The 15,148-nt window shown below is 43.5% G+C and overlaps 1 protein-coding gene across 8 annotated transcripts; it reads right to left on the minus strand.

Moving 5' to 3' along the window:
• Positions 1–294: 294 nt before the first annotated feature.
• tfap2b (transcription factor AP-2 beta) lies at positions 295–14,681 on the minus strand. Of its 8 annotated transcripts, XM_076272158.1 has the most exons (9): positions 14,601–14,648; positions 13,507–13,509; positions 11,472–11,938; positions 11,205–11,207; positions 9,851–9,911; positions 7,837–8,039; positions 7,492–7,610; positions 6,990–7,131; positions 295–2,042 (listed from the first exon to the last, which is right to left on the minus strand). In XM_076272158.1, exons 1-9 carry the CDS (start codon positions 14,646–14,648, stop codon positions 1,733–1,735), a joined length of 1,356 nt encoding a protein of 451 aa, XP_076128273.1. In that variant the 3' UTR covers positions 295–1,732. The 8 variants fall into 8 exon arrangements, with proteins under 8 accessions (XP_076128273.1, XP_076128269.1, XP_076128268.1 ...); XM_076272154.1 differs by lacking the exons at positions 11,205–11,207; positions 13,507–13,509 and adding an exon at positions 8,112–8,123 and having other exon boundaries at positions 7,837–8,056; positions 9,874–9,934; positions 11,483–11,938; XM_076272153.1 differs by lacking the exons at positions 11,205–11,207; positions 13,507–13,509 and adding an exon at positions 8,278–8,289 and having other exon boundaries at positions 9,851–9,934; positions 11,483–11,938.
• Between the last annotated feature and the right edge of the window lie 467 nt (positions 14,682–15,148).

Here is a 15,148-nt window from a genome sequence, read left to right on the forward strand (position 1 = left end):
AGTTTTACGGGAGTGCACTTCATCAAGTGGCAGGTAAAGTTCAAGATGTCTTGTCTGACGTCACCCCCAGTGCGTTCATTCTCAGTACGCGTCAATATCAATCTTCTTTTGTCTTTTGAGTTTCTTTCTCTTTTTTTTTACAAATTGGCCCAAAACAAAAGCTTGTCAAAAAATTGTCATGCGGACCTATTGGCCATTCATTTAGTTGCACAACTCACCCTGTAACGAAATGATTAGAGATTTTCTAAAATAAATTATGTGTGAAACACACAAACAATAGAATGTGTCGTTCAATCATGTGCAATTTAATACTGCCAAACTAACCCAATGGTGCAGTAAAGTTAGCATTGAGAGGCTCCGAACAAACTACATAGGCTACTTCACGTTCATCAAATAATCTAGAGGGACGTTATTATAATATGACATTTTCGAAGCCACATTCCTTTAAATTAACCCAAATAAAAACACTGTTCAGACTAATCGATTCTAGATTTTAGGGGGGTTGACCTCCGAACAAAAAGGAAATATAACAGATTAGAGTAAGTCCTCTCTGTGCGATGAAAGTGATGATTCAGTCATGTTTTCGCTCCTATGATTGATCATGTGGGCTGCTCCCTCATCTCAAAACGCTTGTGACAGATGATGTCAGTAATCGTATCGACAAGTGAAGTGACGTAGTTTTCCATTTGCGTGCTTCTGCCGCACTGCATGACTTCGTCTGACCGATATGACGGCGGATATGGAATGGCACGCATGGCTCGATGCTCTGTTCGGACTCTCTTTGACAGCCTTCCCACAACTCTACGGCGTGGCCTACGTACAGTAATGTCCCGATCTCGGTCGTCTGACCCGCGCGCTACGTTTTGCCGAGACGACTAAAAGTTTCTCGCCGGTTCTGAATCATTACTCCCCGATACCATTTTACACTACTCCAAAAACGGCAAGGCTCAGAGTTATTCAGTATAAACAGCTGGCATGTGAAGTTGCACCTTCACTCAAAGCAGACACGCACTGATGACATGTGAGTCAACCCTCCTTGAGTCAGAACAGAAAAGAACATGCACAATCATCACTCTGCTATCAACTATTTCTGTGTCACACACACACACACACACACAAACACACACACATGCACACTCGCTCTCTCTCTCTCTCTGTATGTATGTCTGTGTGTTGAAGTATGTATTCTGAGGTCTCATTTCAATTAGATTTTAACACTTCTATTCGTCCAAACTCTGATGGAGACAGTCAATTTCTGGCACTGTGCACATATAAACACACACACACACACATACACACACACACACACTCCTAGATGTGAAATCATAATCTCTGTCTCTGTGAGCAGTAGCACTGTGGTGTCAGTCCAATAATATTCTCTCAAATCCGTTTTTGTTTTTGTATTCCATTGTCCGGTCCTCTGGTGTTCTCCCTCTGGTCCTCCTTCACCACCTTATCACTGTCCAGAACGTCACTCCCAACACTCTCATCCCCAACAACAGAAACGCAACCATAAAGCTAAGAGCATAAAGGACTTTTAAAACATCTGAGTGGTTTGTGTAAGCCTCTCTCTCTCACACACACACTCTCTCTCTCTTTCTCTTTTTCTCTCTCTCTCATTCTCTCATGCTCCGCATTCTTCATTCCATCCACTTGTTTTCTCTTCTGATTTTTCTTCTGTTTTTTTTCCCCTCCTCTCTCTCTTCTTTTTTGTGTTAGTATAAATCTCTCCTTATTTCCTCTGCTTCTCCTCTTTGTCGCCGGACCCTTTGTCGCCGCCACCGGCGCCTCCTCCTGCTCCGTGGCGATTGGCCGACGGGTTGTTGAGGAACATCTTGTCCAGTCCTTTGAGCGCCTCGGTCAGGTAGTTCTGCAGGGCGGTGAGGGCGGCGCAGATGGCCGGCGAGCCGAAGCCGTGCGTGATGAAGCTGAAGTGGGACAGGCAGCTCTGGATGCCCGGCTCCAGGATGGGCGCCGGCCGCGAGTTGCCCAGCGGCGTGCGGTCCTGTGCCAAGAGGTCAGTGAACTCCTTACACAGCTGCCTGCCATGGACAGAGAGAGAGAGAGAGAGAGAGAGAGAGAGAGAGAGAGAGAGAGAGAGAGAGAGAGAGAGAATTAGGCCTACTAGAAAACTGATCAAGTCAATATACTCCTTACACAGCTGCCTGCCATGGATAGAGAGAGAGAGAGAGAGAGAGAGAGAGAGAGAGAGAGAGAGAGAGAGAGAGAGAGAGAGAGAGAATTAGGCCTACTAGAAAACTGATCAAGTCAATATCCTCCTTACACAGCTGCCTGCCATGGATAGAGAGAGAGAGAGAGAGAGAGAATTAGGCCTACTAGAAAACTGCTCAAGTCAATATACTCCTTACACAGCTGCCTGCCATGGATAGAGAGGGAAACAGAGATAGTTAGGCCAGAGACTTTCTAATGAGGAGACACAGCACTCAAAAAAATCCTCCAAAGAAATGCATGGGGTTAGTTTGTAACGTCAATATCCCAGCCCTTCCGCGGCAAAACATTGACATTTGAATACATTGAGCCAATCATGTGGTGTGTTGTGATCTCGCCGCTGGAGCAAGGATGGTGTCGTGAAGCCTTGCGCTCGCGCATCTCTGCCGAAATAGATGCCCGATAAGTGCCCAAAAAGTGTTGCAATATGGCCGCTGAGTGGAGGGACTTGCTTAAAAGGACTTTGGCCTACTACTAGACAGATATAATCAGTGAATTTCTTATACATCTGCCTGTGATGTAGGGAGAGAGAAAGAGTTAGGCCTACTAGAATACTGATATAGTCAGTGAACTTCTTACATCTGCCTGTGATGGAGAGAGAGAAAGAGAGAAAAAAAAAGTTATGCCTACTAGAATACTGATATAGTCAGTGAACTTGTTACACATCTGCCTGTGATGGAGGGAGAGAGAGAGAGAGAGAGAAAGAAAGAGTTATGCCTACTAGAATACTGATATAGTCAGTGAACTTGTTACACATCTGCCTGCCATGGAGGGATAGAAACCGAAAACGAGAGAGAGAATGTGTTCTGATACATTACCTAAAACATGACAATATTTAATCTATTATCATCAGTACGCGCCATCTCTTCTTCACTTACATGCCCGTGCTCCTGGGGCACTAATGTGAAAAACAGGCACAGTCTAAAGGCTAACTAACGCTCATTACACTACTATGCTATATCCATTTGCTAATGTATTAGCACGAGCAAGATAAGCAGAATTATTGGTGGGTCAGCTCAGTGGTCTTGTGCGCTTCATGATGCTTAGTTCATGCATAAGCAACACTTATTATACACTCTATTGCTATGAGTGGCTTTGGATGAAAGCGTCTGCCAAATTAATAAATGTAAATGAAATAGCCAATCTGGGGTGTGTTTCCCAAAACCATAGCTGCTAACCCAGCCATGTAACCCATAGCTGCTAACCTGTGTTTCCCCAAACCTGCTGCTAACATGGGAAATTGCATTGCAACCAACAAAGATGCTAACTTAGTAAGCAACTATGTTTTTGGGAAACGCACCCTTGAGCTGAAAGTTTCATATAGGCACTAGGTCAAATAAATGAAAAATATATATGAACTTAACTAAATAAGCTACAGTGAGATGATACACCTATGATCTCATAAATCAATCAAAATATAACAGCACTAAAATATATTTTCTAACAATATCACCATCTCCCCTTATTCATGATGTTCAGAATTACCGTACACGGTACTGATACCGTAAACTCCATTTGACTTACTATTTATTTCACACCACCATGAGAATGCCAAGAACCATCCTCATAAGAACTCTACATAGCATCCCAGACTGACCCGAGCAAATATATTTATAAGAAATCACTGACTCGTAAGGTGAATGGATTAAAATCCTCATTCATACATTCATACTCACTAGGTCAAAGTAAGAGATGAATACTCAGACAGTTACATTGAATCCACAAACAAAAGGTAGTGTGTGCCCATTGTGTTCACGCCGTAAAGCCATGTGTAACTCTCTTATTCTGACTCGAGCAACTCTTTGTATTCGGAGGCTAGTTTGTTGGACGTTCCAGGTCAATACACTTTGTCAATGCTATTAACTCGGTGGGGGAGCTAACCGTGGTGCTGAAAGTAGGTGTTAGAGACAGCTGTGAAAGCACTGGGGGTTTGTTTTTGATATCCTTTTGACTTTAACCCACATCATTGCATTATCTATTTTAGACAAGACAGCTCTTGTGTGGTGTTAAATGGCAACACAGCAAAACATTGGGATTTTTTTTTCCGTACAGTTGTGGTTTCTGCAGCGTTTCTGTTGTGCTGTATATTTGAATTCATTCATAATGAAGGAGAAATGGGTTATACAACACAGTGCAGTGCAGTGTAGTGCATTAGCCTTAGCGATAGCATCCTGGCTTTAGATTGATGCTTGCCATGTTAAATTAGAGCAGCCCGGAGGGTAAACAGAATCACTAATAATATTTTATAATGTCAAATATGCTGTATAATCTCATTCACGTATATTAAGTAAGGTATAAATTCCCTGCCAGTGGCCTACTTATGTAAGAGCATTTTCCCCTCTTTTAAACAAAGTGAGCCATGTAAGTACTTAAATGACCTCTCTGAGATGGCAGCATTAGTTATTAGTGAGGAACCGCTGTGCTAGCATGATATTAAACATGATAAAAAATAATAAAGATATTAAGCAGCCTAATCCCAGTGCAAGTTAAAAATCATCATCGGTGAAACCGTCTTTAACAAATGTCTACAGTATCCACAACCGCCTACAATTTATGAACAACTTAAAGGTGTGAACAAATGCAAGGGCCTGCCCTACAATGTCAAAAAAATTAATATTTGGATTATGTCACTTTCTCCATTCCATTTAATTCCATTCTGCCATTCAATCTGACCGTTATTAAATACACTGAATGCAGAAATTGATTCAATACTGACATACTGTACCTCCAAAAGCTGCAGTGAACTGCCCAACATTCAGTGATGACAAAGACTACTCCTCCCATGCATTTCAAAGGATAATGCATTATTTTTCCTGTCATTTTTATGTAATGCAACTGCTATCCACCACGTCACTATCAAGGTAAGCAAGACAATGCAGTTGCTAAGCGCTTATGGGTATGTGTTTCATTAAAGATTGTGTCCCAGTGAGTGTCCCCCTCTGTTGTACAAAAATATTTGGATTGACACCCTTTCCAGTTGACCATGTTGCATACTACCAAGCTTTACCCGTCACACTACCTGCCATGACTAACACCCAGCATGCCTAGTGTTGCTATCATGGGTCAGATCTCACTCTGTGTCTCCCGACAGCAGCAAGTCCTCCAACCACCTCTAGCACCCCTGACAGAGACACACAGAGACACTCGCTTAGGCATAATTCTACTGAAATGTTCAAGGGGTTGCGGTATTTCACTCAGTGCCGTGAGTCCCCAGCACCCAGACACTGCAGCTCTGCCAAGCCAAGTGAGAGGTGCGCTGAAGGAAGGAACTCCAGTGTGTAAATTCAGTCAGAGAGCGATGAAGCCATCACACGATTAACTCACACTGAGAGTGGAGCCAGAGCAGTCTACTGGGAGTCTCTCTCGCTCTCTCTCGCGCACGCTTTTCTGTCTGTCTCTGTCAGCTCTGCTGATTCCCCTCCTCTCCCAGAGAGAGTGAGAGGCAGAGAGAGAGAGAGAGAGAGCAAAAGTGAGACAGAGAGAGAGAGGGAGGGAGGGAGGGAGAGAGAGCACAAAAGTGAGAGAGAGAGGCAGAGAGAGAGAGAGAGAAAGAGCGAGTGCAAAAGTGAGACAGAGAGGGGGCAGAGACCGGGAGAGAGAGAGAGACCAATATACAGAGAGAGAACTCTAATGCCAAAGAGAGGGAGGCTCATGCATTGCATTGGTGGTGGAATTTGAGACGGGTAGAGAAACAGGGAAAATTCCCAAATCACATCACATCTACGCCCCCATCCTCAAAAAAAGACCCCCGAAGCCCTGCATGAGCTTTGACCCCTCTCTGTCTTTCAGGCTGTCTGCAAACAATTAAAGCACCCACATCACAGTCAGCTTTCTCCCAAGGAAACAGACAATTGAGATGCTATCATGTCCACTAAATATCCAACACCACCAATCAAGCAAAATAATTAACCTTTTGGGTTAAATCAATTTAGAGTTGATTAATTGAGCAGCTGAGATAGCTCATGTTTTCACCAAAACGTCACATATACCCACATTTCACTAAATGGTTACAAAAATACACGACAGGGTGGCTAACAATCCTTGTACTGTTACATTTTTGTCAAACTCATTCGTTTTTAAATAGAGAGAAAACGCACTGTGCTGGCAGTCCTTTTTGTGTAATTTTAAGAAAAGGTCGCTCCTGCTATGCTGCTCAAATGCCTCCTGCTGCCAAAAGTGATGCTTCGCTCCAAAACATCTGCGGTTGTCTGGGCTTGTCAGATCTTGACCCACATTTTCTATCGAATGCTTAAAACCACAACAGACTTGTTGTCCGGTCTGGAGCTGGAGCCATTCTCTCGCGCTCTCATCCCACAGCGACAGAACGGCAGAGCCCGAGGCGCGTGTGGAAAGGAGTGAGGGCGGGGTGGGTGGGTATGACGGGGCTCTGACAGACAGACTGTGAAAAGTGGGGGGGGGCAGAGGGGGGGGGGGGTGATGACCCTAGGCGAAACTTCAAGGGGAAAGCTGGCACTTTTCGACTTGAAACATTTCACTTAAATATAATGAGTTTCTCGCTCGGTGCCAGGCTCAGAAGGAGATGGCAGCGCATTTACCCGGCTCCGTGCAGCTCATTAGAGAGCGAAGGAGCGAGATGTGAAAAAAGTCGTAACCAATAGGATCATGTTTCATCACGGAAACCTTGAGCCATCCATTCCGGACAAACATTTTTATACAGTGTTCTTTCAAAATACTAGGCTATATAATTCACCTTACATTACTTCATAGGTTAACATTGTTTATTTTTGGCGGGTACGTACTTTGTGGCCAGTAGCATGTTCTTCCGCGAGTGCAGCTCGTTGGGATCAGTATGTTGTCTATTCAGGTATTCAGATACGGCTTTAGTGGGAAACTCCGTTTCACAGATGTAGCCGAAATCCCGCGCTAAATGAACTGCTTCCCCTGATGGAAAAAAATCATTGTTCAGATTTTTTGTAACAAACTACAATTACATCGGCTGCATTACATAAAGGCTTAAACAAAAATAAAATACATAAATCTGATAGCCATATGAGGATAGTCCCTTACTACCCTAGAACATATTATGCGTTTCACTGAGTTGCATGCATTTTTGTATTTTTTTTCCACATAGGCCTACTGAAAATCACAATTTCCTAACAACTACAAATCCTTTCAGTTGAGTGAAACACACCTGATAATATAAAAATATAGCATGCCAGTGGGCAAAAACATTCAAGACATAGGCCTAGGCTTCTGGGGGTGGGGCGGCGTGCTTGATCAGCGTTATCAGGTTACTCCTACCTTCAACTAATGACGTCAGTAAAGTGACATTTGCAGCTTTGCGTCTCCCAGCAGGTAAATTCAGGCCGATTTTCTCCAGCTTTTCTCTGAGTGATCGGCCTCCATTTTTAGACTTAGCTCTGAGAACACACAATAACACTTTTTTTAACATTTCCACTTCCAAAGGCTGAAAAGTCTGCTAATGAAGCTAATATTGGTGATGTGTGTCATCAGTTATAAAATAGCATTTTGTAGAAATGCAAATCATAGGTGATCGACAGGATTTGGCCTACAATATTTTCATTTAATAAAAAAAGTCAGTGGTCAAATCTAGGTGTGATTTCGTTATAGGAGAGGCCGCCTCACCTACGGAGAACGCCACCCAGCAGCGAAGCATTGAGGCACTCGGGCGGAGAAAGGCGCCGCTGGACTTCGCCCACGGTCACCTTATACTTGGAGGTGGAGCTGAGTAGCGAGAGGCGTCCCGGTACCGAGCAGAACACCTCGTTGACGTTGAGATTCATGCCGCCGATAAGACCATCCTTGCTCATCATCAGAGACGCCACGCTCTTGTGCGGAACCGGAACTGCGCGCGAGAGAGGATATGCTACAGTTGAGAAGACGCATGAATGTGTTAATACATCTCATTGGTCCTGCAGTTCGACTCTGTTCGGTTTTATAAACTGTAGACTAGGCCTATAACGTTCTGGGGGTGGAACATTATTTATGTGTATTCATATCAATTTGTCATGCAATATTTATGTAAACATTGTTTAAATCTAATGGAAACAAGTTGATGTTCATTACTGATGAGTTACTCTGAGCGTTTAATTTAGGCAATTATTGAGTATAATATTATGCCAAAATAATAGGCCTAATGATAAATAGGAAAAAATGTTCAAGAGCCAAAACATCAGACACATCTTTAGAACAAAATCTCATTGGTTTCGGACATACAGTAAACAACACTATAGCTTTTGTTGAATTGGATGTCTTCACTCTCCAACTAAACCTGCGCGCGCGCGTGTCTCTCTCATTTGTCCCTTCACATCCATGATTGGCTCAAACAGTATGTGTTCATCTACAATCTGTATCTTCATTGTTTTAACCTCCAGCCCACAGCCTCCTCTAACTGCCTGTGTCCCCAGGATCTGCGTAGCTAAGCGTTACAAACTTCTGAATTGTTAATGGTGCGCGACGTTCTCATCATTATATTATCGATTGTTGATTGACTGAATCCTTCAAATCACATTAACCACCCTCCGACAGTTCTGAAAGCCTCCCGTCATTACCCACGTGCCAAACGTCAGACAATATGTGCCCTAATACTGGCGCTAATGGGTGAACAAGCTCGAGCCTGCGGAGACAGCACTCGACGGGGGATAATGCCCAAAATGAGCTCTAAACGAGCTCACGAGATCCCCACGTGAAAAGCCATCTATCACACTGGCCACTTAAACTCTGTCCTCTGGGAACGCCGCGTGTCGCTTTACTAAATTACCGCTTCAAGTCCCTCACACTGCAAAAATATTAACACGAGCCCAGGGAACACTGCTCAAGCTATTACAGCCTGGCAAGCGCGAGCTAACTTTCTCTCTTACGATTTGACATGTAAATATTCCAGAATGAGAGAGGATAATTGTTTATCGTTGGCCTTGGACTAATGTTATTTTTGCGCATAGGCTAACCGGGATAATTCAATATTTAAATGAATAACTGAACATGGTTCTTAATGTGCAAGCTGTAGTCCATGCTATGGTCTAGTAAAATATATAATAGATATAATATGATTTCAATGCAGCCTCAGGTTAATGTGCGCCAGAGACCAATGTGCAACCCGTTCCATTTTAAGTTAACCAAAATGGCGACTAAAACATCTCCTCAAACTTGTCCGAAAGAGGTAAGGGAAATAAGCTATAGGCCTAGTTCTCCTTTAAAATATATTCTGCAAAACAGACAGGCCTGTCTAAACTGAAAACTCGCTGGACATTAGTTTTGTTATTGGTATTGTTGAAACAAAAATGTTCTTAATAAAAAACGTAGGCCTATTCATGCATTAGAATAACTGGAAACAGTAATGTTTGTTCCTTAGCGTGTTTCCAGGCTACCATCCTGTCTGAACCTGGTGGCTGGCCACCTGGAGCCCAAGTATGCATGACATCATCTGCATATCAAATGAGATGCCAAACCTTCCCTGGCGCACGCGCGCCTTTTACACCCCAACCTGTGGCGGTCATGATGCCCACACGCTGGTGCAGCCACAACATCCAACAGGGCTCGAGGTCAAACTGATGAATCTTTTACACAGCTATCCTATTGTTTATATCCGAACTAATCTGAAATAAACGGAATTGGGAGTAGGCCTGAGTTTATGTGCCACTGTTTGCATCATTATTTCCTTACCTTTCTTAATGACAGATTGGTCCAGTATGTTCATTCCGCTGTTGTTGGCATCATCGACAGTCTGTGGAAATTAAGTGACAGTGAGATATTGTAGGCCTATTTCCGTTAAGTGAGAGCCGTGGTGCGGACAACATTTACACCAACAGGGCGCTCAATGTGACAGTTTTCCAGGCGAATAATTTTCCAGCGATGTCGAAATGTCGGCGAGACCACATCGTCTTCTGGTGAGGGTAATCCATATAGTGTAGGTTACGCTATTTGTAGGACAACTCAGAAATAACTGGCTTTACATATAATATTCGGACTATATGCTACTGCCCTTGCCCTCTTCAATCTGCATGACTGGACTGTTAACTGGAACCGAAATTATCGCATTCATATTGTCGAAAATGATTGAAATATACCCCATTTACTTCTTAGCATTTAAGGTCTAAATATTCAACAAAGTATAGCTAAAGATATTATTACTACTCGTGACACTAACGTTATGTGTTAACTTGAGGGAGAATCTAAGGCAAAAAACAAAAAATTTTAATCAGACTATTTTCTGAATAACGCAGATCATTCAAGTTCTACTACTGTAATTTCAGAAAGGAAATAAACTTCTGGTGAATGTCATGCATGCACAGCGCCTGTATTTATGAGAACAAGTCATGTACACATATACCACTACAGAATGAAAAAAAGAAGACATGTTAAAAAAACATTATGTTCTATATGATACCAAGGCAAAAAAAAAAAAAAAAAAAAAAACTGAAAACATTGACCCAGGAGATCTGTGACATATAGGGTATTATAGCAATTCTTTGAATAAAAAAGTATTAATTCTTTGATAAAAAAAAAAAATAGAATGTTTTAAAGTACGATCAAACATGGCCCTTGCGGAACCAGTACCAAATGTCACTGACCGGATGTTTCTGTCAGAACTGCCTACATTAAATAGAATGAGTTTTTAGGGCAGAAGGAAGCCTATAAGCGTATATTTTAAAACATATAAATGGATAACGTATATCACCTAGCATATCAAGTCAAGTCGAATTTACTTTTCCTGGTGATGTAAGGAGTGCAGTAAAATATTCCTACATACAGTAAACGTGTTTATAGAATAAATCCATTATTTTTCATTATCCTTATTCATCGGTTCATGTATAATTCTAACTATGTTAGCAAAGCACAAGTCATCCCTAAGCTTGAAATGTCTGAAATAGTTTTAAAGGAAAATAGCCTATATTCACTCCCTGATCTCTGGCTGAGTGTTATGCATTAATGTTTCCTGTCAAATATTAACCGTCTACACTAGAAGATATGAGGAAATTATTCATGTTCAACACTGACTGTGGGCATACAGTGTCTAACAGAATATTTGAGATAAAACTCCACTTACTCAAATCCTGCCTTGTTTAGAACATTTGCGAATATTTCAATAAAAAAGTTGATTTTAATTTGATTTCGTTATTTCGTTAATATTGACTGTTGGAATTGAGCCTATGGGATAATATCCTGCCATAGTTTTGTGTTCAGTTCACAGTAGAGAAGCGTTCACATTTTTGTTTACTTAAAAACCTCACCAAACTCTCTGAAGGCATGAGATTGCAAACTCCTGACTCACCTGCACATCCTCCATTCCATGCGCGAGCCCGTGCAGCGACAGGCTGTCTCCCATCCCGGCCTCGAGGCCATGGTGCGCGGAGTGGAGCAGCACGTCCGGCCGGCGCACCGACGAGTAGTCTCGCCGCGGGTCGAGCCCGGAGAGCTGCGGCAAGGAGGCGCGAGGCTGGGGCAGGAGTGAGCCGCTTTCCCCACCCACCTCCTGCCGCTGGCGCGAGCCCCATGGGTGCTGCTGTGACTGGTGCAGCGCGTTGAGAGAGTACGGGTCATTCACATGTGAGTACGGGTCCTGACTCTGGTGGTATGGAAGGGGCTGGTAGGGCGGCGGGAAATAAGGTGGCTGGAAGTCCGAGGAGGGTGTGTGAGACAACGGGGGCGCGCTGGAGTACGGTCCCTGCGACACCGAGCCCAGCTGGGACAGTCTGGAGCTGTGGCTCGATACACCGTCGTGACGGTCCTTCGGATGAAACAGAAGAAAAATATATTGGCTACAGATTTAACTTTCATGTGGATACGTTTGACGGTGTTCATTTTGTGTGAATGAAGTAAAATAATGATAGCCTAGAAAATCCTGTCATTCACAAATTAAACCCAGTTATGCAAATATTTGTTTAGGTATCATAAACAGCTGTGAAAGTTAACTGTGTTTGATACAATACAAGATTTTAATACTTGGACAAATTAATTGCCCAGGTATTATTCTTCACACAGTATACAGTGTTCTTTGTTTAAAATGTGTTTAAGAAAATCTCATTAGACGCTATAGGAGAAAGATGCCAAATCCATGTTAGAACAAATCGCTCAAAGCCATTTTTGGATGCCTTTGTCAAAGAGGCTCTCGCTGGCCTATGTCCAAATGAAACGACTCGAATTATTCAGAAGAATCCCACTGCACTCTTTTCAGACAAACTTTTAAAATGTCTCCCAACGCGAAGCGAGAGGGCTACGCGACTCACCGTGGCTGAGTACGTATGGACTAACATCTGCGCGAGGGGGTCTGTTCAGCCAAAAAAACACACATGCACGCACACACAACCAGGCACAAGCTCAGACTATCGAGCTCAGTCGAAAAAAAGTGTCGGAGATTCCAGTTCCTCTGCGTCTAACTCCTCATAGTTGCGGAAGATAACTTCACCAAAAAAGACATTCGTTAAAAAAAAAACACTTTATGCAGCAACGTTCCTTGCAGGTATCAGTCGAGCCAACCGATCCAATCCTCTTGCTCCGTTGCCAGAGTGAGTGAGTGTGCTTGCGCTGTCTTTGCCTCAGTATACCTCCCCGGAATAATTGTTATTCATGACTCCTAATATTGCAGGAATACTTAAAGCACGGAGGGGCAGCGGCGCGTGAAGGCGCAGTCGGCGCTCGTGCTTCCTGCTGGTGTAAGTGACGTTCAGTCAGCGGAGAAATGGGAGAGGAGGAGGAGGACTCCAGTCAACAGGGAAACACGCGTGGACCGAGCTGCTCTTTTTACGTACTAAGCCCACCTCGTCCAGACCACTCTCTCTCTCTCTGTCTCTCTCTCTATATCTTTCGTAGTAGGCTACAGCCTACGTCTCCCAGCTTGGGGTATCCTGCTCAGCCCTAGCCTTTTGACGTACCCCATTGTCTAGTTTCAGTGCTATTGTTTTGTGGCCCCCCTATCATTTTCTCTGCTCGGAACAAACAAAACTCCTCAGTCAGCCGTTTGGTGAGCAGCTGAAACCGGGCCCTCGCGCACAAGGCGAGGATACACTCGGTCCTCCCAAGACAATCAGCATCATCACAAGAACAGTAACGACTTTGACCACAATGCACACACACACACACACAAGCAACCAACCACATTCCATCTCCAAAACACAGATTAAGTCAAATACAAAAACGCCAAGAGAAGTGCATGGTACATAATAGGCCTGATTTACCGACCCAAAGCCAACATACAACAGTTCAGTCAAACAGTCATCTGCATTTATTTATTATCAGAGAGACTGTTATTATCTGAGAGAAACTATTCGTCAGAGTGCAATTCCCAGACGAAACGACCTGCTGTGCCTTTCCTTCCAGGCCTGCTGCCTATCGAAGCCACGGACTGTCATCTTTAGGGGCATTTAATCAGCTCTTTTCTATAAAACGGCGCGCATTGTCAGAGATTTCACGCGCCGGGGTCAGGACGTTTAATTACCTGCGTGCGTCTGTGAGAGAAAAGCCATGTGGGGCTCGTGAAGGCGGCTTCCCGCGAAGATGAACTAAAGGGGCCTTTGAAAAGAGACCTCGAGAACCCTCACGAGCCGCTCGTTCTCCCATGTGCGCATCAGTCTGCTCTTTTGTGCCCGAGCCCCATCCGGAGCAGTCTGCACAGTCTTGTTCGTTTAATTCAGTCCTCCTTACACGTCAGTTTATCATTCATGATCTCAGTTCTTTTCTATTGACAACCATTATAGACTCCCGTTCACTCAGTTTTAGCATACTTACCAGTGGACCAAAGGCACGAGAACACACCTCGTCAGACTAATAGTACAATACAAAATACTAATAAAGTATAATAAGCTCAGAAAACATATTATGGTACAATGTCATGCACCATAATGCATGCATTTTTTCTCTGCAAATTCAGAGATATTCTGAATCGTTATCTGAATGTGACATACGTATAATGGAATGAATTAAAATATTTTCTTTTAAAGAATGCAAAACGAATTTATGCCAAACGAGTTGTTTTTTTTACATATCTGGTTATTAAGAAAATTAACGGATTTATTACGTATATAGCTGTATGTTTAATTCGTTGAAACCATGCCATAAAAACAATCATAAAATAAGTTTACACAACACACGTTATAACGTAGGCTAGTCTACAAATCCCCCGTTCACATTGTCGCATTAAAAAATAACCCCCAAAAAAGAGACTCGCCTGTGGAAAGGTTATCTTATTGCCCTAATGCGTGTCGGCTGTGCATTCTCAACATCTGACCCTCTCTCTCATAGCCTACTGTAACTTCTTTTCCCAGCCTCATCCACGGAAAGCCGCACCAAAATGTTAACAAAACCCCTGATATATTTTGGCGTGAACATAAGGTGACCCGGTTGCAAAAAAAGACGCAGGCGCGCCAGATTATCCACGCAGACGAGCACATTACCTCATATATATCTTCATACTTGACATTTTCCACCAGTTTCCAAAGCATGTTCGCTCGCTGATCCCTGTAAACCGAGTGCATTCATGTGAGGAGTGAAGGTCTGAACTCTCTCTCTCTCACTCACACTCTCTCTCCCTCTCTCTCTCCCACTCACTCGCACTTTCCCCGCCACCCCACACCCGCTTACGTTGATACGCACACATAAATAATCAGAGATTCCCCCATACTTCTAATGGGGGTCTACGTGGCGTGCTGCAGTGATAATGGCGAGGGTTAGAATAACACCACGCGTCTATGCGTGTATGTATAGACAAAGCTTCCTGGTAAAGATGGAGACTGACGGACGGAATAAAGTCCACTTGCTTCCGCGTTCCTCGGTTCTCCATCACCGCGGACTGATTGCCTGTATACAGAACGAGTGGGCTGACTGTACAAAAGTTGGGCTATAGCCTACGACAGTGGCATAGGGTACATTTGATGTACCGCCAAGGCTGTTTTGCATGTTTGTCATTCACTGTTATAGCTGTTGTCACTTGTAACAGCATGGC

The sequence above is a fragment of the Alosa pseudoharengus genome, unplaced genomic scaffold (genome assembly GCF_046254945.1).
Source record: "Alosa pseudoharengus isolate Yale_2024_CS ecotype anadromous, Long Island Sound unplaced genomic scaffold, YU_APseudo_1.1 YU_APseudo_1.1_scf_7, whole genome shotgun sequence".
Lineage (NCBI taxonomy): Eukaryota > Metazoa > Chordata > Actinopteri > Clupeiformes > Clupeidae > Alosa > Alosa pseudoharengus.